The sequence below is a fragment of the Aptenodytes patagonicus genome, chromosome 1, assembly GCF_965638725.1.
Source record: "Aptenodytes patagonicus chromosome 1, bAptPat1.pri.cur, whole genome shotgun sequence".
Taxonomy (NCBI): Eukaryota; Metazoa; Chordata; class Aves; order Sphenisciformes; family Spheniscidae; genus Aptenodytes; species Aptenodytes patagonicus.
Window position 1 is genome coordinate 37,898,279 of NC_134949.1, and position 24,016 is coordinate 37,922,294.

A 24,016-nucleotide genomic window follows, 5' to 3' on the forward strand; every position below is an offset into this window, starting at 1 on the left:
AATCAATTTGTTGGTTCCACTAAGTAGAATTTTAGAACAAGCTTAGTGCCTGTAATAAGTGAACCAGCGGAAGTCTGGGCTTGTGATAAAGCTTAAGAAAGTAAGACAATAACAATAAACAAAGCCTGTGAGCAAAAGGTTGCTATCTTTTGTGTCCATTCCTCAAGAAAATAGGCTTTTAAGATTTGGGAAGATGGTGATTCTAAATGGGAAATGCAGAGGATCAAAAAAAGGATAGTCTTGGGGGGGGGGAAAAAAGATTTATTTTTACTATTTTCCCACCATAATTATATTTCAATTACATTATGCATAAATTATAAAATTATCAATATTTTTCCTTATAAAAGCTGTACAGACCATTTATTGGAACAGCAACATTACCGGGCAGACACAAAAAAAGAGCGAGAGAGAAATCAGCAAGGAACCTTGCTTTAAAACATTTCAGTAAAAAATAAGCGACAGCACGAATGTATGAAAAATACCAAACCTTCGTGACGTTTAAATAGTGTGAAACTGAGAGAAATTACACGGGACGAGGAAACGTTTCTCCTGGATATCCCTTGAAAAAGCAGCGAGGCGAGGTTCGCACACGTAAGCGTACCTTTAACGGTTACCGGGCAGAGTAACCCGCAGCCCTGCCTCCGGCGGGGAGCGAAAAAACGAAACCACCGCTGAAGCGGTTACGCAGCAAAAAATCGCCACGGAAATCCTCACCGGAGCCGGCCTGAGCTCGTTTTGACCACCACACCAGCTAAAATACCTGGAGTGACCATTTTTAAGGAACATCCTGCTTCCACTTTTCGATGTTTCCCAGATGTTTTCCTGTTTCGCGGTCCCCTCGCCTCAGGGGTCGCCGCCGCTCCCTCACCCGCCACAGAGCGGGCGGCGGCGACGCCCGCCCCTGTCAGCCGACCCCCGCCACACCGCACCTCAGCGCCCCGCCGACCACCTCCGGGCGGGCAAAGGCTGGGGGCAGCCGGGAGGCGCCGGCCGCCGAGGCGGTGCTTCTGCCGCCCCGCCTCCCCAGCGCGGCTGCAGGAAGCCGGAAGCGGCCGGGGCGCTGGGCACGCAGGGCGAGAGGCGGCTCGGTGCGTGGGGCCGGGGCCGGTGGGCAGGGCAGGGCAGGGCAGGGTGGGTGCAGGCCGCGTCGAGCCGAGCTGAGGTGGGCAGCGGCGGCGCGTAGCGAGCCGCTTCCCCGCGCTGTCGCCGGGGCGAGGTGGTTTCGTTTTCCTGGGGCGGTGGCGGGGCCTTTCCGGGAGCTGCCGACTCCCGAGGAGGGTCGCGGGCGGCGGCGGCGGCGGTGTCCCCCCTGAGGCAGCAGCGGGCTCGGCTGTGCAGGCCTCCCCGCGGAGCGGCCCCCGCCCGGGGGCGGCGAGGCGGTGGCCAGCCTGCGGCCTCGGCAGCGTGCCTGGGGCTCGTCCTCTGCCCCGGTCTCGCTTTTATCCCCGTGAATGTCGGCAGGTCGCAGTTGATGCGACCCGTCAAAATTACTTTTGTCGTTGGAAGGGGAAAAAAAAAAAAGCCAAGCGAAGTGTATGTTTGCCAGTGGTTTGTATAAAGCTTTCCTCAGGTAGTGGCATAGCTTTTGTGGTCGTAGAAGTTGTTAAACTTTTATCTCGGGAAGGACGCCCTGTATGTGGATATGTACTGTGCTCTCCATACCCCACATTTCTGAGCGTGGGGCTGGCTGGGTCGCTCAGGCGAGCCTATGGCCCTCCATAGCTTTCCAGGAGCCGCTGTCCCTGACAGAGGGAGTCCTCTTCCCCCATTACGGACTGGAAACGCAAGAGCAGTGGCGATGAGCTGCACTGGAGCCAGGCTTGCCATTTGTTTTGTGGGCCTTTGGGAGTGTGTGCTGCTTCATACGGGTTCAAGCAGCACCTTGTCTGGCCCAGGGCAGGGTATTTTGATAATTCAGATACTAGCTGTTGGACTGGAAACTCCTGGAAGGAAGTTAGGTGGAGAACGCAGGGGTAGGAAGCAGGAACTTCAGGGGGAGAAACTTCTTTTCTAGGCGTCAAGAGAGGGCATACAGGAAAGTATAAAACCTTCATATTTACCAGACTGTATAATGCTAACATAATATTTATTCAGAACCTCAGTACCTTGCCTGTCAGCTTTGGTGGCACATGGGATCTTGCCTGTAGACAGAAAGAGCCTTCACTTTAACTTCATCATCTGTCCCGACTTGCTTGATGAACTTGTACATCGCAGCTATTAATGGGAAGTACCTGCTTTGTGTGCTTATCCCGCGTGCCTGAGGTGACGGCAAACTTCTTCGTATTAATTGTGAGTACTCCTGCTTTAAAGCATTGGGAGTTTAAAAAAAAATCACATTAGCAATGCAGTCTTTTTCTATTACAATCCACCCTGCTGACACATAAAGAAGTAGTAACATCACCAGAAGCAGAAGAATATTCAAAAAACCCCAAAAAGCAGCCCCCAAACCCTTGAAATGCTAATGAGTCATGGGGGACAATAAATCAAACTGCTGGTAGCAGAGATACCTTTGGATATATGTGAGAAACTTCTGACTCATCTAGTATCAGGCTTAATGACCATAAGTGAGATGTGAAGAAATAGAATGTTCAGCATTAAATCTAGTGACAGGACCAATCATACAGTTAGATATATTTTTTTTTTTGAACATGAAACTCTTAGTGAGTTGATTTAGGAAGATATGAAAAGAAAACTCGACATGCTGAGTATTTAGCAAAGGTCAGTTCTGAATCAGTCTAAGAAAGGAAAGGTATTAAATCAAAGGAGGTCTAACATGTTGTATAAGTTTTTGAATCAAATTATTATAATTTGAAGATTAAAATTAAAGCTGAATGAGACTTTATGCCTTAAAAGTGAAGACACTGCCAAAAGAGTGTAGACTTTGTTACTATTATAAAAATACTATTTTGACAAAAGAAGTGTAATAGTGCAACACTGACTTTGGTTTGGTGCCAGATATGTACCCTGGGATTAATACTGGCATAATTATATCTGTAGTTTTACAAGTGAAAAAAGACAGACCTTGAGAACCCATTAGTGACTTCCTGTTTTGTTTTTTTTTAAATCCATTGAATGATGTTCAAGCTCATCTGTTGCAGACTTGTCCTTTTGTTTTGTTTTGACCCATTGACCTTCATGCAGATTTAATTAGAAAGTAAGAAGGTAAAGGAAGAGAGCTGATCTCATACATAAGTTAGCTCACCTTTATCACTTTGGGCAACATAATAATTCAATCTCTAATAGGCTGCTAAAATTTTTGGTATTTGAATAGACATCGGTGAAGAAACTCTGCATTTACTTGACCTTTCTGCGCACTTTCTGTCTGCTTAGAAAGGATTCATTATGTTTCTGCATCTTGGTATGAGTCTAATGAATGTTGCTTTGAAATAAACAACAAAATACATGTTTACTGGTGATGTGCCAGCTGGCTTGTTAAAAGCAGGGGTTTAATTATGAGGAATTTTTTTAATTCGGAAATTTTACCAATGGTTTACAGAGTGGGCTATGCATTATTTCCTTGCAGACCTCTTCCTTACCTTCTGTGTCTGCATCATAGATAGCTCTTTGGCATCTACAGTAATTGCCATCTGGGAGAAGTTATCTTATTCTACTATGGCAGATTGCCTTGTCAGAGTTAACAGAGAATTGTTTGGGATGTGGTGTTGGTTTTTTTGGTTCAGATTTGAGATAAAACCTTTCTTCCCTGCTCTAGGCATTAAGAACTTTATCTAGATTTTAAAAATGATGTTGCTGCATGACTCTGAATTTAGTTTAGAGTAATGTCAGGTCTTTGCATTGTGTTGTTGTGTTCTGTATGCTACATGTCATTGCCTGGATGTTTTGGGACAGCTTTGCAAGAAATTCCACATCTTACATGAACGAATAGCTAAATGAAAGTATGAAATCCGCAGTCGCTATGCATGGAGAAATGTGTTCAGAGTCGTGAGAAAATTTGTCTCTTTGCGGCATGGCATGGGTATGATCAGGAACAGTGCAAAGGCAGGTGCTTCAGCTGGCTGCTGGAGCAGGACGGGCGAATGGTGCTGTGGTGGCTGGCGTGCGGCTTCCTCCAATCTCCTGCAGTGCATGCTGTGAGGCTTCTGGTGGTGTCATCTTGTGCAACAAGAAGCTCTCAAAAAGTACCAACCACCTTCTCATAATAAGCATGCAGAGGAAATTCTGTCATACCTCTTCTTCCAGTAGTTACAGGAAAAGCTTTTTTTGTTTCTTTTGAGTATCAGTTAGCTGCTTCTTGTCAATTAACACAAGCAGAGGCAGGGTCCCCTGCCAGGCTGTGAGGAAAAGCTGCTGCTGTAGGACCTTCCCCGGTCCAGTTGCCGTTTTGCTCTTAAGATTCTCTAGATCGAGGAAGCTACATCTTTGATCTTAGAGCCTTTGGCTAGATTTAATGGCAAAATCAGTGCTTTAATTAAACCAAAAAGGTAAGGGTATTCACCTGCAGCTCCTCCTGTTTTGGCAAGGGGGGAAATCTGGCATTTCTAATTTTTTTAAATCATTTTAATTTAATCAAACTTTTTTTTTCTCTTTCTTTTGAATCTGTGAAGACCTGAGTATCTGACAGTTTACATTTCGGGAAGGGTGGGGAAGCCAGGCTGTCTCTCTAGAAATGATCTGACATACCAAATGTGAAATTTTAGAAATGTCCCTTAATTTCTTCCAGTAGTAATTGGTGGTTCTAGCAAGTAGCTGAAAACACTTGTGTTAATTGTGACTTTTATCTAGTTCATGTAAAAATAGCCTTTTGTAAGTGGTTAGTCCGGCTCCTTACAGTTGTACTGAAGCGCAACTTCCAGAGCCAAAGTGATCTAAAAGATCTGTATACGTACCTGCCATCATCTCTAATGTCTGTTCTTTGGCATATATACTGAATAATGGAATTCGATTACAGGTCATGCTTATTTTCAAAAGACCTTGTGCACGTGTTTTTGACTCTTTCCTATAGTTTTTGTTACCGGATCATTTAAACAACTATGTACAACAGAAAAGGGATTATAAAGCTTTCACTTTTCCAGTTGGTTTTCAAACAAAGTTTGGGGAGTAAAGACCTCAGATGAGAGAGGTGGTGTGTCTAGGGCATTAGTTTTGATTGCTGAGCTTGTTTTTGTTTGTTTCACCTCTTATTCCTCTACTTGGATGTTCTTAATTATTTCTGTATGTCTTTGGACTTGTGGGTTTTTCTTTTTTTTTTTCCTTCTAATTAAAATAAGTCCCTTTCATGTATTTCACTAAATTATAATTCAATGTATTTAACCTTTTGTTTTTAAGGTGAAAAAGAACACTGTCTAATCAAAGAGCAAAGATGCAGAGCACCGCGAATTACCTCTGGCTGTTGTCTGACATTCTAGGACAGGGAGCTACTGCAAATGTTTTCCGGGGACGTCATAAGGTTTGTGAGGAATTACTAATCTGAGTAACATGTAAAACTGAAATTTTTTCATATGTGAGTAGCGTCGTGAAATCAACAGAAAACCGTTCAAGATTTAGGCCTAAAGCAAATATATCTTTGTAATTATTCATACTTAGTTTTTAATTTTTAATATTCATTCATTGAATTAGAGTTCTCTACAGTTATTTCTGAGGATTTGTTTTTAATATTGTATTATTTATCCTTGTAAAATATTAACTGTTACTAATTCTTCATTCCTCCATTCTTCAGTTTTATGAAAAAAATAGTCCTTGCTTAAGAATTTAAATAGGAATAAAAGTCTTACCAGTTTTTATTACATGATGTGTTATTTTTTTTCTTTGTTAAATTTTCTTTTCATAGTTTTTCCCTGTTCTTTTAAAACCTGTTTTTTGTGATTTTTATGGTTTTGTACCGTAAGTGAAATATTCTTAACATATTGTGTAGGTGAGGCACTTAGGGACATGGTTTAGTGGGCATGGTGGTGTTGGGTCGATGGTTGGACTCGATGATCTTAGAGGTCTTTTCCAACCTCAATGATTCTATGATTCTATTATCATATTGGATGAAGTTGCTGTTAGTCTTTGTCCGGAAGTCAATGCTTCATACGTGTCTAGGACACCACGTTCTTGGTGACACGCCTTGAGTAATCAGTACAAAATAGTATATCTTTGAGCAGTTTTGCCATGTAAATTATATACTGATGTGTATGTTGTAACCTGAGTTGAGGGGCTAAAATGACCTTACTTGTGTAGGTCACGGTACGTCTCACAAAATGAAGATAAGCCTAGTTGTGAAAGTAATGTTCCCTTATAGTAATGACAGTCTGTGTGAAATCAATAGGAAGTTATATATAAGCTATAGTGTTTTCTGTGTTCCACATTTAACTGTGAAGCCACACTAAGCAATAATTTAGCAGTTAATGTGCTTTTCTGGGTGAGTGAATTTCAACACAGAATGATTCCCCTGTAAATCTTAATGGTTTCATGGTTGCATCTCTCATCACCCTCACTAGTCTGAGCACATGACCTGCAGCTCATTGTCAATGGGAGAAAACTTTTACCTGGGCACCAATAGTGCACGTAAGTGTGCTGTACAACACACCTAGTCTAACAACAGGAAGGCTTTGTCCTTAGAAAGAATCTGTCACACACAAGACTGCGAACATAAGCTTATCCCTAGAGCGGGCGCAGGGAGGTACTTTGCCCTAAGAGGGACAGGAGTTGCACTCTCAGCTGATGCTGTGGGTGCCTGAGCATGTTGGGGCTTAGTCCCACTTGAGAACTTAAGTCTCTGATTAAGCTCCTGACTGTGCTCCTGTCACTTACTATGTGAGTTTTTGAATTGCTTCAGGATTTTGCATGAGTGGTATGTAGTGCTTAACACTGCCTTCTTTGAAAAAACAAAGTACTGCTTTATCAGTATAAACAGAACAATAAAGAAAGAGAGCAACATTCAGCTTCCAAAAGTTGTCTCTTAAGTTAAGCAAGCCAAGATTCTCAACTGTAGTGTGTGTGTGTTTCTTATTGATTTGTGCAAGTGGCTTACCTCTTGCTGAAAAATTATTTTTCAGCTAAGTTTATGGGTCATTCTTAAATGTGTAGCCTTTCTTATGCTAACTATTCTTTTTTTAAAAGCACTTAGATTTTGTGGGCTAACATTGAGTTTCCATTCTGCTAGTCTGTTTGCATACTATTTTGAACTATTTCTAATCTGTGTATGCTCGTATGCACAACAGAAGATCTCAAAATGCTTGGATAATGGGTATGTGTACATTTACAATCTTATGCTTCTGTTTGATTAGTCATTTGTTTGTTTTGAACAGAAAACTGGTGATTTATATGCTGTCAAAGTATTTAATAGTATAAGTTTCCTTCGTCCCGTGGATGTTCAGATGCGAGAGTTTGAAGTATTGAAGAAACTAAATCATAAGAACATTGTCAAATTGTTTGCCATCGAAGAAGAGGTAATGAATTGTTGTAGTTGTGATCTGAGATGCGTGGTAGTAACCACAGTAACTGTCTTTTTGCTTTATCCTTACTATAGAGGATAAAATTACATTTTTAAAGAATAGTAGCATATATGATATAAATACTCTGACCCAACCACCACCGTTTTTTTTCTTTCTTTGTTGTTGTTGTTGAAAGAATATGCTTGCTTTCAGTGTGTAGGCACGGGTTGTGATTCTTCAAAGCCATCTCGAGAAGCCACTGTCCTAAGCTTTATCTTGAATTAGGATTTTTAAGCTATTTACATGTATGAATATTTAATACATACTGATAGTTGGAGGTGTTTCAATAATCCTGACAATTTTATGCTTTTGCTTTGTAACCAACTAAAATAATGACATAGGACATGTAGAACTGTATGTTAGTATGAATTGCAGTAGTTGTGCTGAAACTGAGACTGATCAGTTGAAATGACCCAGATGCTGAGATTAGTAAAGAGGAAAGGACAATTGCTGCTCTCTGCTCCTCTGTGCTATAGCTTCTCATTTATCCACCTATCAATATTGCTGTCAACCCTGTAAGTGCCTAGAACTTGAGGCTTTCTTAAATTTCACTCCCCCTTTCCAAGTTAGAATACATGAAACAATATAAAAATTCACCTGCGCTTCTTTTGAAGAAAATCACCAGAATGGGATTTATGATCTAGCTACAAAATTTTTTTTTTCTTGAAAGTAAGATCCTGTGGTTGTATGTAATTTCTGACATTGTTTTCACAATAGTCACAGACTTATCTTTTTTAATTTTTTTCCAGACAACGACTAGACACAAAGTACTAGTTATGGAATTTTGTCCATGTGGGAGTTTATATACAGTTTTAGAGGAGCCAACTAATGCCTTTGGTTTGCCAGAGTCTGAGTTCTTAATTGTTTTGAGAGATGTGGGTATGTAGACTTTGCTCTTTAGTCTAATTCGTTGACCGAAACAAACTCATACTTGTTTTGTTTATCTTGAAACAGCAAGAGACGAGGAATTCGAATGACTGTCAACTAATTGAACAAATTAATATGGTTATATGGAGTCACATCTTTTATTTATGTCTATATTGGTATAGATAGCTGCATTAAAAAGCCATTTCTGTTTAAAGCATTGCTATAATTCTTTTTTGTTTGTTTGTTTCAAGATTATTTGTCACATGTTGGACTGATTCCTAGTGATAATTAATCTCAGAAGAGTAAATCAGAAAAATAGTGAGGTTTACCTGTGTCTGCCTGTTATAAAATTTTCCTCCGTTACTTTATGGGAAAGATGTTGCTGAGAGCAAGAAATACTATAATTTAGCTGTTTGAAAGAAAAAAAGGCAAAAATGCTTAGAATATTCTCTGGTCCTGGTCTTTTTGTTAATTGAGTGTCCCTTCTCATTCCCATTTCCAAATGAGAAAGTAAACACATATATCTTCCTACCCTCAGTTACCAGTCAGTGCTTGTGCAGTCTGTGTCAAGATGTATACACAAATTCTGTTGGTTTTTTTTTTTTTAATTGAAGTGGCTGGGATGAATCATCTCCGGGAGAATGGAATAGTGCACCGTGACATCAAACCAGGCAATATAATGCGTGTTATAGGTGAAGATGGTCAGTCTGTTTACAAACTTACAGACTTTGGTGCTGCAAGAGAACTTGAAGATGATGAACAATTTGTTTCTCTCTATGGCACAGAAGAGTATTTAGTAAGCCCATATGATTTCACTTTCTGTTGAAGAAATGTTTGAAGCCCGGGACTGTTTGTGATAAGAGTTGAATAGGTGAAGGCCTGACTGTTGGGAATTAGTATTTAAACCTTTGTATTATTAACTGTTTTTATAACTTTCCACCTTTTTCACCTTGAGTCGTGCCAGTTCTTCTGCTGATCTGAGCACAGTAGCTTTTAAATAATTCCCAGGTCCAACTTCCACTGTTGCCTTGTGTGAAAGGAAAAACAACAGTATTTTAGTTATGAATGTCTTTACCTTTATCTCTGTAGATATTTTTCAGTTTGTATTTGAGCTACTTGGATGATGTTAGGTTAAGAGTCACTTGGCATCTTAGTTAACCAAAGAGAGGCAGGCAGAGAAGCATCAGTACAAGCATCTTAGGCGTAATTTTCTTCCTGCTGTGTTTTCCCACATGTAGTACCGTAACTGATATTCTCCTCTGCTATGGATCTTTTTCCAATTTTGTTTCTGTTGTTTCAAAATCATCTGGAGGAATACTGGCTTTCTCCTCTTCTTTAGTGGTGTTTTATTCTAGTAGTCAATCTATAGCTAAATTTTAAAATATTTTTATTTTTATAAATTTTTATATATTTAATAAAATATATTTTATTTTTAGCTAAATTTTAAAATATTTTTTGCAAACTTTTAAGTGGCTATCATACCTAGTGGTATGATACCACAAAAACACTTTTGTGGTATTCTGTCAGAATAACTTAAGCAAATTCTATGATACAAGGTAACTTTGCTTTTTGATTAAAGAGCTGAAAGTTTGGAATGACAAATTATCTTGCTGTGAAATGATAGATTGGGTTTTTGTTCTTTATATTGTTCATAAAGCAATTCTAACTTCTTTTTTTTCTGTTTTTTTCTCTTTAGCATCCTGATATGTATGAACGAGCAGTTTTGAGGAAAGAGCATCAGAAAAAGTATGGAGCAACAGTTGATCTGTGGAGCATAGGGGTGACCTTTTACCATGCTGCAACAGGGAGTTTGCCTTTCCGACCTTTTGAAGGACCTCGTAGAAACAAGGAAGTGATGTAGGTAATTTAGAAGGAGAATTTTATCTGTTCGTAAATTAAGTCAGTCCATGAAATGCTTTTTATCAAGAAATCCTACACACATATAGTAAATATTAAAATAGTGAAAATATTTAAGGAAAAATGTTCTTTAACTTTCTTGTGGTTTAACCCCAGTAGGCAGCTGAGCACCACACAGCTGTTCACTCACTCCCCTGCAGTGGGATGGGGAAGAGAATTGGAAGGGTAGAAGTGCAAAAACTCGTGGGTTGAGATAAAGACAGTTTAGTAAGTTTAAAAAAAAAAAAAAAAAGCCCCCTACCCCTCAACCCAAAGGAAAACAAAACCAAGAAAAACAAGTGATGCAAAAAAACCCCAATTGCTCACCACCAGCCAACTGATGCCCAGTCACTCCCTGACCAACTGCCACCCTGGCAAATTTCGCCCCCCAGCTTTTATTGCTGAGCATGATGTCATATGGTATGGAATATCCCTTGGGGTCAGCTGTCCTGGCTGTGTCCTCTTCCAACTTCTTGCCTGCCCTCAGCCTACTTGCTGGCGGGGCAGTGTGAGAAGTAGAAAAGGCCTTGACGCTGTGTAAGCGCTTCTCAGCAATGGCTAAAACATCCTTGTGTTACCAATGCTGTTTTGGTCCCAAATCCAAAACACAGCCCCATACTAGCTACTATGAAGAAAATTAACTCTATCCCAGCCAAACCAGTACAAACATTCTGCTTCAACAAGGATTTTACTGTGTGGCACCTTAAGACCTGAATTAAGCATCAGAGCTCCCCCAAAATACTGATGTTTTTCCACGCATCTTTCCTTCACCGTGGCGCTAGGCTGGTCTGTTGCAGTGTGGTGTATATAACTTGGATATTCAGGCAAAATTATGGTATTCTGAAATGGGTTTTCAGTGCTGCAAATTTTTGTTGTCCTTTAAATGATTGTCTTCCCAGGCCATCTTGAAATGCATGCGCTACCCATGAGACTGACATTTTTTGAGTAGCATAGCTGTGGACTGTGGCTGACAATAACAGGGGTAGCTCCTGAATGGGAAACAGAAGTTGTCTCTATGATGTGCTGGTTGGAATTGATTCCTGTTTCATCTTAGTCTAGTTCTATTTTGTTGTTGTTCTGTGTGTTGCATTTAAAAAATAAGGCAAGGTGATACTTGGGAACTCTAGGCCAATAACATCTCTGTTCTGGTACTCCTTGCAAAGCTGACTCCAATTTCCTTAGTTTAAGGAACTGCTCATCCTGTGATTGTCTCGCAGACATTCTTGTTGTTGTATCTGCTTGAGAGATAAGCAAGGAACATATGTTTTGTATGTGCCTCATCCTCCAAAAAGAGAAAGCAGAACTGAAATTTTCTGTTGCAGAAAGCCTATTGCTCCTGATTTGTTTCATGAGAAATTTGAGAAATATTAGCCTGTTCAGTACAAAGTTAGACAATGCCAAATTTTATCCAAATTGCTAGATGTTTCCAAGTTAAAGTAACTTCTCAAAGCCCACCTCCTGTTCCTTCTTTATCCCCAAATGACTTTGGCTAAATGTCATCTCTTGCCATGGAACATGCTAGAAGGTAGTTCAATTTAGCATTTACATGACTGCCTTGGAAATCTGACTTTGATTAATTAACACTTGTGAAAAAACTTCAGCTTCCTTCAGTGGTGCCTGAAATCTCTCCTAAATTTTTCCCAAACCTGAGGTAGTCAAAGTTGCTTCTCCAACATAGCCTGAAGTGTTTCCTTTTCATTGTTTACTATTTTAGCACCACTCTCTGTCAGCTTTTAAGTGAAGCTTCCTAATTATTGCACCACCTACAAATTTAGGCCAACCTGTTGTTTAGATTTATATTATTGATACTCCTTCGAGGATTAGTTACTAGACCTATGTATGTATAAGAAGTAGTAGTTGAAGTCTCTATTATTTTTATAATGTATCGCAGGTATAAAATAATCACTGGAAAGCCTTCTGGTGCTATTTCTGGAATACAGAAAGCAGAAAATGGACCAATTGAGTGGAGTTGGGAGATGCCTGTTTCTTGTAGTCTTTCAAAGTAAGTCTGAACTTCTCACAAAATGTTTCAATGCTACTTGATTGGGCTTTTCTAGTTATTCTCTCAGGACTGGGTCTTTGGAACAGAGATCTGACTGTTGCAGTTGTTTTCTTTGAACTCTTCAGTAGATCGGTACAGCCTACTATTAGGTTATCAAGTGTTCTTTCTTCCCATCTGTCCAAATAGTTTTATGACTGCTGATTTACAAATGAGCACCTGAGAATCTGAAGTGGTATGGGTAAAAGAAAGATTATTACTATATTTTCTCCATCCTCAGGAAAGAGTATGAAGATTTAATAAACTTTGAATTGACGGCTCCCCTTTCTTGCAAGAATGTGACTTCAGACATAACAAAGATTAGGCAGTAGGAAGGAAATTATAAGAAAAGGCAGTTCAGAGACTTACATTTTTGCCAGAAAAAAATTCACATCAGCACGTTTTAACATATTCTCATAGTATCTTTTAAATTCTTTTATCATCATATTTTTGCTTCATATGTCATAATACTCAGTAGGAAGAGCCATGGAAAATCTAATCTCAGTATGATCTTAAAAACACCTCCCATAACCCATTTACCTATTTGTCTTCCTGAGACTTCTTCAGTACTTTAAAGTTACTACTCTTTCATGGTAAAGGGAGAAAGAAATTGTCCTGTGAACAGACTCTAGAAACAAACTTTTCTGAAAGCCAAGTATGTAGATCCATAAGGGGTGTAGAGTGAAAGTCTGGTTTATTTCAATTCATTAGTTTATAGTGTGCAGAACTTGCAATTTATGTATATTTTTCATGATACTGCTCAGTTGTCTCTTCTGCTTATTCCATATAATTGAAGTGCTTGAAATAATAAAGGAAGCAGATTTTTTCATTAAACATCTGTCTACAGTAATATTTTCAAGTAGCATTTAAACAGTATTTACCGTTAGAAGTTTAGTACTAAAGTAAGTTTGAGCGCAGCATCCACTGACCTCTAATGGGGCCCTCAGTGTGCTCGTAAGCCACTGGAGCTTGCTTCAAAACGTTACCGGTTTTACTGCTGGATTCATGTTTGACATGTACATAATGTTAAAACTTTGAAGAAGTTGTTCATGATAACACAGGAGTAGGATCCATAAAGTTCCTTGCAATTCAGATTCTCAAAGTAGAAATACAAGAAATTTAAGCTGGCCTTTCTCCTAGAATAGTAACGACTGTCAGGCAATAGTTGCACGTTCTTCTCTGCAGCAGTTGAGCTGCATGCATGGAGTACTTATTGAGCCCCGTCTCAATCAGGATGAATTCTGTTACTGTTGACAATTTAAATAATGAGTCTTTGCTAACCCAGCTGATTTTGATCGAAAGCAACATAGTGTGCTCACACAAGCAGCTCAGCCGGCAAACCATAAATGGCAGTAGCTTCCTTCAAAGTGATAAACTGTGGTAAGTGTGTGGGGTGAGCCGGATAAAAGACTACTGCTCAGCAGTGGTAGAAGGTGACCTTAGCTCTACGATGTAGACTTTTTAAATTGCATGCCATTTTTCCAATGCCCATGAAATTTGTCAAATACCAAGGAAAAAATATTTGATAGTTGAGCCTAAAAAGGAAAGAGATAAAGTATGTGTATTAATGAGAAACAATGGACATTACCATTGAACATTTTGTTGTTCAGTAGAGGGGGGAAAAAAAAAAGCACTGGAGTATTCATCAAGGGATAATAGATTTGCATTCGTGAGACAAGTCAAACGAAGTACTGCAATTGGTTACAAGGTGAAAAGATTCAAGTAGATCCAAGGTCTCTTCTCTCTTCCTGGTGTCCTCTAGGGGTCTGCAAGTACTGCTCACACCAGTCCTTGCGAATATTCTTGAAGCAGACCAGGAAAAATGCTGGGGATTTGACCAGTTCTTTGCAGAGACGAGTGACATACTGCACCGAATAATAATCCACATCTTTTCACTACAGCAGATGACCTTGCACAAAGTTTATATTCACAGCTATAATACGTAAGTGTTCTCTCTATTTTCATTACTTTGCTCTTTTTCAGGCAAACAGTACTGTGACCTCAGATCACCAGTGTTACAAATTCAGTAGCCTTTCCTTGGCGGTTTATCTGAGGGAGTGAAAGCTTGTAATTCTCCTGTGTAGTCACAGTGCATAGAAGCATGTTGACCAAAAATAAAAATAAAATCACTGAAGGTCAAATCAACTGATCTTAAACTTGGTCTTAATCAGTGACAGAACACAGACTTCATCCTTGATGTGTTACAATGTGTCTGTGCTCTTGATGGATACCAACTCATCCAGCATTTGTATATGTTACTTATTTACAAAGTAGTTTTCTGGAGGCTGTGTTCAACTCTCGCTTTCTTATCTTGTCCTCAAGAATACAAAATGTGCCCATCGTCTGTGTCTGACATAAAACTCTCACAAGGGTTCTGAAGTTGTAATTGGTACAATTTAGGATCCTGAGTTATATGGAGTTCACTTTATGGTCATTAAGTGCTGATGTTAAAAGCTGTAAAGTCTGCTTTACAGTTTGATACAAAAATAAGTGCCTTTTCTTTGTTTTATTACAGATAATACCGAGCATGTGTTATTCTCTAATATGCGAACAGATACAGTTATTTCATCAAATGTGTAAATACAGTTCTGGCCTTTTCCAATTTTTCTCTTCTATTCTGTCATTTGTATTTTGAGAGAGCCCAAATACTATTTTTTCAGAGAAGTCTTGCTTGTAGCTGAAACTGCTATTTGTACTTTATTTTTAAAATTTATTTTATTATTATTTACCTTTATGATTTTTTATATACTAGCTGTAGTATTAAGAAGTGACACTGTACTAGTGCTGCACAGGAGGCAAATTGGTCCTTCCTGTTACTGTGCTTAAGGTTTTTCGTCTTTGTGGGAGGTTTTGTTTGGTTTGAGATTGGTTTTTTTTTTTTTTTTTTTTTTTTTTTTTGCTGGGGGGGGGTGGGGGGGGGTGGGTGTGTTATAAATTCTTATGCTTTGTATCCATTGATTGCTGGAAATAAAATACCAAAGTGTCTTTGGCCTTCCTTATCACCGCTATTTTAGGAGATAATCTGGCTATCTGTTAGCTTACAGACCAAATTCAAAGTGTGTGCTTTTTGACATGTAAAACACCAGACTTCTCTTTTAGAGAGACCATCCATCTCCTTTGAAGAAATGGGTACGCCCGAGAAAACTAAAGTGTGCTTCCTTCCTCTCATCTGGTTGTTTGTTTTTACTGACCTTCAGACTTCAGGCCAAAGCAAGTTCATTTACACAGACGTGCTTTGGTGGAAAATCAGAGGTAGAAAGGGAAGTTTGATATTTTGCAGGCAATAGCATTTATTTTTGTAACAGAGCAACCCGGAGCCTTAGGCAGTGTGCTGCTTTTTGTTCTGCTTATAAGTCAAATGCTTTATGTGTAAAGCCAGTTCTTAATCGAAGGAGAAGAGATTTTTATTTAAATAATATAAAATCTGAACTGTTGAACTATTGTAGTGAGTCTAACTACTACTGAATATATTGTTTGTATTATAGAGCTGCTATATTTCATGAGTTGGTCTACAAACAGACAAAAATACCATCTCAGAATCAAGAACTGATATATGAAGGTCGGCGTTTAATACTAGAGCCTGGCAGATTGGCACAGCACTTCCCCAGAACAACTGAGGAGAATCCTATCTTTGTAGTAAGCAGGGAGGCTGTGAACATTGTCGGATTAATCTATGAAGAAGGTATATGAAAGTCATTTCCCCTTTCTTATGGCTATCTTTTGTAAATAGTTTGGGTTATTTAATTATCGTTTTATGTCTGTTGTGTCTTAGAAATAGTGTTTGAAAACTTTCTCTGTTGATGCCTGAAATTCTAAGTATGCAGTCCAATTTTTTTCAAAAAAGCTGAGTATCCAGCATATTTTTACAGAAACAGTAGCTGCTTGTAATGTTCCTAGTGCTGTGAACCTGAGCATTTGTGTGTTAAGATGTAGTGGTGCATATGGAGTCCTGAAATTTTTTGAGGCATGACGCTTTTAACAAGCAGAAAGGAACATTATAGACTGTAATTCAAAGCTGGTTCTTTTGTTCCATTACTCACTAAGTGGAAATTCAAGTCTTGCACTTTTTTTTTTTTTAAATTTGTCATGAATGCGGTTATTCTTTCAGTTAACAGAGGAGGTCTTAACAACTTACTTTTGCTTAGAAGATAAGGTAATGCCATAACAGAAAAAAAGAGATTAAATTTTTGCATTTCCATTTATCATTAAGAGGCTTATAGACGGCCCTGTGCTAGAGCCCTTTTTTATAAGAGATGAGCTGGAGGACATGCCTCCAATTGAGAGGTCAGTGTTGCTTTTGTCAGTATGTCCTATGTACTGACTGCTCGGGCCAGCTGGCACTCACACAGAGGTGCTGAAAAGTGTAGGTAGGTGAGCTGTTTGTGGAAGCATCAACAGGGCCTTTATACTGTGTCAGAGCTTTCTGAAGGAGTCAATGAGCATGAGAACAAAGGAGATTCAGCTGATACGGGCCACCCTAAGTTTTAAAAAGCTACTGCCCTTAAGAGTCTTAATGAAACTAAGCAACCGTAAGATAAGAGGGAACGGTCTCCCATGCGGGCAAACATAGGGCTGAAGAACAGAAATAAATGGTTGGCTTTCTCAGTGGAGAGAGATTGCTAGCGGAGACCTGCATGAAATCTGTGCTGTACAGCATGTTCAAAAGTGAGTCTGGAAAAGGAAGTGAAGGACAGTTTGCTGAAGATGCCGGGTTCTTTAAAGCATTTAAGACAAAGGCTGGTTTTGAAGGTGTGCGTGAGAACCACACGATATTAAAAGGCTTGGCAGTAACAGATTAGATTAAAATCCATGTAGATACACATGAAAACAGTGTACAGGGTGGGGAGAGGAAACAGCCTGAACTTTTGAAGTCTGTTACAGAAAATAAAAAAATACAGATGTTTGTTTTATGTTTCAGTTTTACTTCCTAAAGTACATCAACGTTATGATTTGGATGGGGATGCCAGTATGGCTAAAGTGAGTAATTATGATTTTAATTTATATACCTGTCTCAGATAATGATACTGAAATGAAAGCTACTTGATTTTCAGATGAATAATGTTAATGAAACTATTTTTAACGTGCTAGTGAGGATTCTGATTGACAGAAATGTATTTGTTAACAAGGGCTTTAAAAGTATATTAAAGCCATACTTTGAATACAAAGTATGTTTGTATATTTTTTTAAACAAGAACAAACCCAAAAAACAGCCTTCTAAAGTCCAAGTGCTTTGTTAATGCATAATTCAGTGATGGGGGGAAAGGAGCCTGCCACTTTGGAATCCTGAAGTTAGCTAGAAGGTTCGTAACATCCCCTGTGATGGTACAAAACTTAATGTAAGAAAAATAGCTTTCATCTTTCTCTCAACAGAGAGGAGTCTCTAGGACTCTGCAGAAGAGTGGAATTTCTGAAAATTTGCAAGAGAAGCAACAGAATCTGTGGGAGACAAGTAGAGGATGTTTCATTCTCTTGGTCATTTTTGTAGAACTACTGGACGTATGCATTGCCATGCTTTGACTTTGTGACCACCATTTATACTATGCCTATAAAATACTGGCTGCTGAGGAGCCTTGTATTCAAGCATGGTAGTCCTGAAAGCTCATGTCTCTCTGAATACCAGAAGTTTTTAAAATTAATAAACAGAAAGTCATCAGTTGATACTAATTATTTAAAGTATTGTAAACTATCATTTCTGAAACTTTATTCACAATTCTAAATAATGCAGCAAACTTGTAAGTGGAATTAAGTGAATGAAGAGAGTCCCTAGCCTTAGAATTTAAAAATGTGTAATTTTTTACAAGTTTCTTTTAATGTATGTGTTTAATTCCTAAACTACTGAAGAAATGTACCTGTGACTTTCCAGAAATTAAAGTAAATCCTGAGAGTAAGTGGTGTCATTTTTGTCTATAAGAGACTTATTTTCATCCCTAACAGATATTTCAGTGTAACTGGAAAAACTCACTACCATGTTTAGCTCTGCCTCCATAATGAGAGTTTGGTTATCTCCTGGCTAAAGTTTGGGCAAAGTTATGCATTTTAAACTACCATCTTCATGTTGTTCTTTCTTTTATTAATCTGTGTTGCTTTGTTGTGATTAATTGACTCAAAATAATTAAGAGAGTGCCAGATTAGTACTAATGTTGTTTGTTTTTTCCACCAGGCAGTAACAGGTATTGTATGTTATGCTTGTAAAGTTGCCAGTTCTTTGCTACTTTACCAGGAGCTGATGCGAAAAGGAATACGATGGCTAATGTAAGCAATTGATTGACTTTCATTGTGCTTTTTTTTTTTAATTGAGATATGCCTTGATTATCAATACATAATTCTGTGATATTCCAGTATCTTGGGAGGTTTTTTTTTTACTCCTTGAATATGAATAGGCTTTCTGAATTTTTTCTTTCTTTCTGTTATTAAGGAAACAAAAATAATTTTTCTGGCAATAAGGTTTAGGTATTTGCAATTTCACTTTCTTCTGTGGATAATTTAAGTCTAACTGCTGGTAACACGCAGGTACAATTGAGCAGCATGCACAAGATAGTTTTATATGAGGATTATACTAATGCCTCTCTAACTGAAAGCAATTCTTACTAGCAGTTATTACTGTAGGTATATTATTGTATTACTGATTGATGGTAAGATGGCATTTGAATACTTTTGTTATAGACTAATGCTTCACTTTTTTAGTGAAATAATCAAGGATGATTACAATGAAATGGCTCATAAAAAGACAGAGGTTGTCATCAGGCTGGATTTCTGCAGCAGAAACATTGAGAAAGCTGAGAAAATGTGAGTAGAAGCACTACACTGAATGCATTGATTTTTCATTATCATCTTTAATGACAGCAGTATTTTAAGTTATGTTTATTTACAGGGTTTCTGCATATAAAAATTAAATTTGAATCTGCATGGATTTGCTGATGGCAGTGACTTAAGCAGATTTAGTAATATGCTTTACTCAAATTAGAGTGTTAATTTTGCTGCTAAACCTAGTGGGAGCAGGTAATTACTATTGAGTAGTAACTGTATGTGTTCTTTTTCTCCTTTCTTCTCTGACTCAGCTCATTTGCTGTTGTTGACTTTAGAAGCTATAGTAAAGCCTGGACAAAGAATCAAGTAGCTTTCCTTTCATTAGTGCTTTAGTGCTTTTGTCACTGAGTTTGCTTGTGTGTGTTTGTTAAGTATGACTTTAAATAATTCCCCTTTCACAGCTTTAAGACCGTAACATTTTCTGCATGGAAGGAATTTTAATGTTGAAATATAACATAGAGCAGCTGCAAAAAAACCTCAAACCAAAACCCCCCCAAAAAACAAAGCTGCAGTAGAATATCACTAGATCACAGTGCATGCACATAGGGATGCCAAAAGTAAACTGCACAGGAAATTCTACTTCTGTCATTTTTTTAAGTGCCTATTATGTTATTTTTGTCTATTTTGGTTAATTCAAATGGCAGAGGTCTGTATCACAGAATCTCACTGTTGCCCATATGAACCCATTTAGTTCTATATAGTAGAAAGTTTTTTAGAGCGCTTTCTTTAAAACTGACAAAATTTATAATAAGGAGTAACTAAAGAATTTTTATCTTTTAAAAAACAGGAGAATTCCAAGTTTCAAAGACCACAGAAGACACTCATTTCTCTTGTCTTCCATTTCAAGGAAGCAAATGTTTTCCAGTGGTCAGACTCTTCTGCCCTACCTCTTTCAGTCAAGTGCTGTCTGTAGGAGATGGGACTGCACCATTGAATTCTCCCTCCAAGTTTCATTTTTTTTCTCTTGCAATCTTTGGTTCACCTCCGAGTCCCACTCAGCGTCCAATTCTCAGTCACATTCTTTTCCACTTTCAAAGTGTCCTTGTAGTGTTTTGTTCAGTCTTTCCACAAACTAGCATTAGCTCTGTCTTTAAAGTGTGTTATTCTTATGCAGTCTGATACAAACTTTAAACCCCAGCTCTTCATAGGATTCTCCTACAGGTTTTCCTGTTCAGCCTACTGCCAGTCTCCCCCAAATGCTGTCCCCCCCAGAGAATCCCAGAGGATTCTCTAAACTTGCTTCCAGGCTGCTCTGAAAATGCAGATGCCCACAAGATGATTAATGCACACATGTAGAGCCATTGAGTTTGCAGAGTAGACTTAAGAATAGACTTAAGCCACGTTGGAGCTGCTATGCATGTGCAAATTGAACAGCTTGTATGTAGTAATTATGGATACCCAAGGATTTGTCAGATTTGCTCTGTGCAGGTCAAACATGTACAAACTGACACACCTGGGCTTTAAGGTACTTGCTTTTAAAAAACAAACAAACAAAAAAACAGTGAAACTAGCAAGATAACAGTATACCTGTGTAACCTAGTTACAAATCGTCAGGGCTGTAATCCAAACTCTCCTTCCAAGCCAGTTTACACTAGTTGACAGGACTGGTTCTTGTTCACTCTGTATTTGGTCCGGATAGCTTCTTCCTGCATTCTGCCAGGTCCACACAGAAGAAAGCCACTTAGAGCTCAGAAGAAACCACTGTAGGTTCTGATTTGTGATTCTGTTGCATTCAGCAGTATCTCAGAGCAGCAATTTGAACAAAAATTATGTTCACTTGTGAACTGGAGTAGCTGTCATGTGAACAGAAATTTGCTATGTGTTTGCACATGGTCTTCTGGCCTCTTAAGAAGGGGCAGGATTTTCAGTTTATTTGACTTCAGAAGGCTTTTATGGAGTTAGCAAAGGACGTGTCCTCTTGTTTGTCCTCCCTTTTCAAGGTTATGCTTCAAATCATGACAATGCAAAGCTTTTATTTGAAAAGGTAAACAAAGTATTGAACTTGGGCAAAGTATGTATTTTTTGAAAGCAGCTGAGCTGGTTTTGGTGGTGTTTTTAAAAATAAAATGTGCCTGAGACTCAACAGGAAAAATATCATCCTGAATTATTTCCTTGGCACTTGAGCTATGGTCATATGGAAAGTGTCAATATGAACAGATGGTGCTATTAACCCAGCCTTTAAGGTTTTGGTAACTCAACCAACTCAAGGTTTTGGTAACTCATCCTTTCCAGTAAGTTTCCACAGAAAAGCATTTTGGTGCACTTGAGTATTAGTTTGTTGTGTGTCATTGACTACTTTAAGTAACTTTGGTAACCTTTTAAAAATGATTTGATGAGAGGAAATAGTTTTCCACTGCCTGTTGAGTACAAGTAAAGAGAATAGAATAAAGAAGTCAGGAATGGAAGTTTCAAACTTCTTTTTAACAGTTCAAATGTAGGAAAAAAATTCAAGGAATCTTTTTTCATAAATAAAATGTTTACGTTATTAATGGCCATTAAAGGTTGTCAGCGTTTCATGGTTGCTGCTTGACAGATACTGTATTTCATAGTAGGTAGTTATTGCTCATCTCTAGATTTAAGGAATATTTTGAGTGTATTCACTGCTTGTTTATTTTCTTTAACTGTGTGGTTTGTTTGGGGTTTTTTTGTGGTCAGATATGAAAATTTGATGCAGATCAACTTGGAAGCATCAGAAGTGGATGAAATTTCAGAGATACACACAAAACTGTTGCGTGTAAGTATCTTACAAAGCCAGTGTCATTCTCAAAATGGTGTTTCTAAAGAAAAAGCCAATACATGATAACACAGATTTTTCTGTGAATAACAACGCTGAGTTTTCAAAGTCGTTTCTAGATTGCCAAAGGTTGTTAAAATGTCCATACTGAGATGTGGATATCTTTCTGAAAACAGAGTAAATCCTTTTATTAGCGCGGTGTAGTGAAAATAATAAGTTCCTGAAAATACAGTCTCATTTTCTAAAATACTCGAGTAAAAATTTATAGTGACAAAATATATTTTACTTTGAAGTTTTTTCCCCTTTCCTTAAAGAATTTTAAACTACTTCATTGGCTTTCTAAAATGATACATATACAAACACACTTCAGAGTGATTTGCTTTGAAATTTGCGTCATGTTTCCAGGCAAGTAAGGAAAAATTGAAAATAACTTTACACACTGGTGTCCTGGGAGCAGGTATAAAGTTCTCCATTCTGAAAGCATAAATAAATAATATTTATAATAATAATTAAAGTTGATTAATGCATTTTTATTTTGAAGGTTGTATGAACTGTGGAGAAAGAAAGGTATGAATTATGTGGATAGTCATTATATGAATTCTTAACAAACCAAAAGAACAAGTGTAGAAGTAAATAGGGAATATATGAAAGGTAGAAACTTATTGTTGCGGATGCTGAAAGAAAATAAATATTAACTAACAGAAATGCAGCATCAAAGATGATTCTTTCTTTAATAATACCATGTTCTAGCAAAGCCTAGGCGGATAATTGCACATGTTTCTTTAATGAAGGTCAGTGAAACAAATGGGTCTATAGTATTAACATGCTCAGTCTGTTTTCAGCCTCAAGTAATTTTTTGCTTTACCCAGTGGTAAGATTGAACTTTCTTGCTCTTACGTAGCTCTCCAGCTCTCAAGGCACAATAGAAACTAGTCTTCAAGATATCAAAAACAAACTTTCTCCTGGTGGTTTACTGGCTGACACCTGGGCAAATCAGGAAGGCATGCATCTAAAAGACAGAAAGTGAGTAATTGTATTAATTGTTTTAATATGTATTGAATTTTACATTAAGTTGTAGTTCATAAAACTCATTAATAGGTACTTAAGTTTATATATAAAATATCTCATTTTCTTCCTTTTGTCACTCTAGTCCAGAAAGGCTGCAGGCACTGCTATGTTCCATCACAGATATTTATTATCAGTTCAAAAAAGACAAAGCAGAACGAAGTAAGTAACTTACTTGATTCACTTTTAACATACAGTATAACGTAAAGGACAGGTCAGTCCTTGTTCCACTAGGATATTTGTGGTAGGAATGGAGAGTTAGTCAGCAACAGTGAATATATCTGTAGGTCTTTCTTAGTGAGGTACTGTCTTAAAGCCCATATGAATGAAACGCCACTATTAATCTCATAGATTTGAATTGCAAGACTGGAGAGGAGGAAAAAAAGAAGTAAATGACCACTTTTACCTATCAGGATAGGAGAAGGAAACCATATAGGAAATGGGTAAATTCAGTGGAGTTTTACATAAATACAACTAACAGAATTAAACTGGTAATGTCTGTCATCTGCTCTGATCCTAGGGCTTCCTTATAATGAAGAACAAATTCACAAGTTTGACAAGTAAGTTTTGAAGTTACCTTTGGGAAATACCATGATTGCTTTCAGGTCCTTCAGGTGCTCTTGCCAATAACCTCTTCTGTTGATTTTTATTGTAAATTATAACCTCTTTAGGATTGCTTTGTAAAAAATTTCCTTTAAATATCTTAAATGCATAGGGGTGCCAGCTATGATAATGAGGTGCTTTCTGGCAGTAGAGTTTCTTCACTGATAGACCTTCTAAAGGTAGATGTGAAATACCTGTTTGTTATCTGGGCATAACTGTCTTATAGGAAGTACATTTTTTCTTTCCTGTTTTTTTTAGGGAGGAAAAAGCCCTCAGTAAGAGTAAAGTGACTTTGTAACTAAGGCAGAGATAATTTTCTACAGATGAAAAAAATATGGGCTAGCTGAATGACATTCTAGAATGATTTAATCTTCCAGGACATATAGCATGCAAAATAAATTTTAATGCAGTTCTCTGTGCCTGTTTAAAATTGTCACTTGACACATCAAGTGTCTGTATGTAGCCTGGGCCTCTAAATTCCCGTTAAGTTTCACTGACTCTACTGACTAACTCTTGAGCAACTGTAAACAGCTGCTCTGCTCATGCTGCTGTACTTGTTTCAGGATCGAT

The 24,016-nt window shown here is 38.1% G+C and overlaps 1 protein-coding gene across 3 annotated transcripts in view; it reads left to right on the forward strand.

Annotated features, from left to right (window-relative positions):
• Nucleotides 1-1,032: 1,032 nt before the first annotated feature.
• Nucleotides 1,033-24,016, forward strand: part of TBK1 (TANK binding kinase 1) — a 30,891-nt gene continuing 7,907 nt past the window's right edge. For 2 of the 3 annotated variants that reach the window (XM_076332211.1, XM_076332224.1), the window contains exons 1-16: nt 1,045-1,088; nt 5,287-5,407; nt 7,251-7,391; nt 8,186-8,315; nt 8,918-9,099; nt 10,000-10,160; nt 12,091-12,201; nt 14,000-14,179; nt 15,723-15,919; nt 17,156-17,214; nt 18,398-18,489; nt 18,922-19,023; nt 21,700-21,778; nt 22,680-22,801; nt 22,929-23,005; nt 23,364-23,403. In XM_076332211.1, the coding sequence (XP_076188326.1) occupies nt 5,321-5,407; nt 7,251-7,391; nt 8,186-8,315; nt 8,918-9,099; nt 10,000-10,160; nt 12,091-12,201; nt 14,000-14,179; nt 15,723-15,919; nt 17,156-17,214; nt 18,398-18,489; nt 18,922-19,023; nt 21,700-21,778; nt 22,680-22,801; nt 22,929-23,005; nt 23,364-23,403 (1,760 nt within the window). In that variant the 5' untranslated portion in view covers nt 1,045-1,088; nt 5,287-5,320. Of the gene's footprint in view, nt 1,089-2,094; nt 2,290-5,286; nt 5,408-7,250; nt 7,392-8,185; nt 8,316-8,917; nt 9,100-9,999; nt 10,161-12,090; nt 12,202-13,999; nt 14,180-15,722; nt 15,920-17,155; nt 17,215-18,397; nt 18,490-18,921; nt 19,024-21,699; nt 21,779-22,679; nt 22,802-22,928; nt 23,006-23,363; nt 23,404-24,016 lie in introns of all 3 variants that reach the window. The other variant, XM_076332218.1, reaches the window with a different exon arrangement.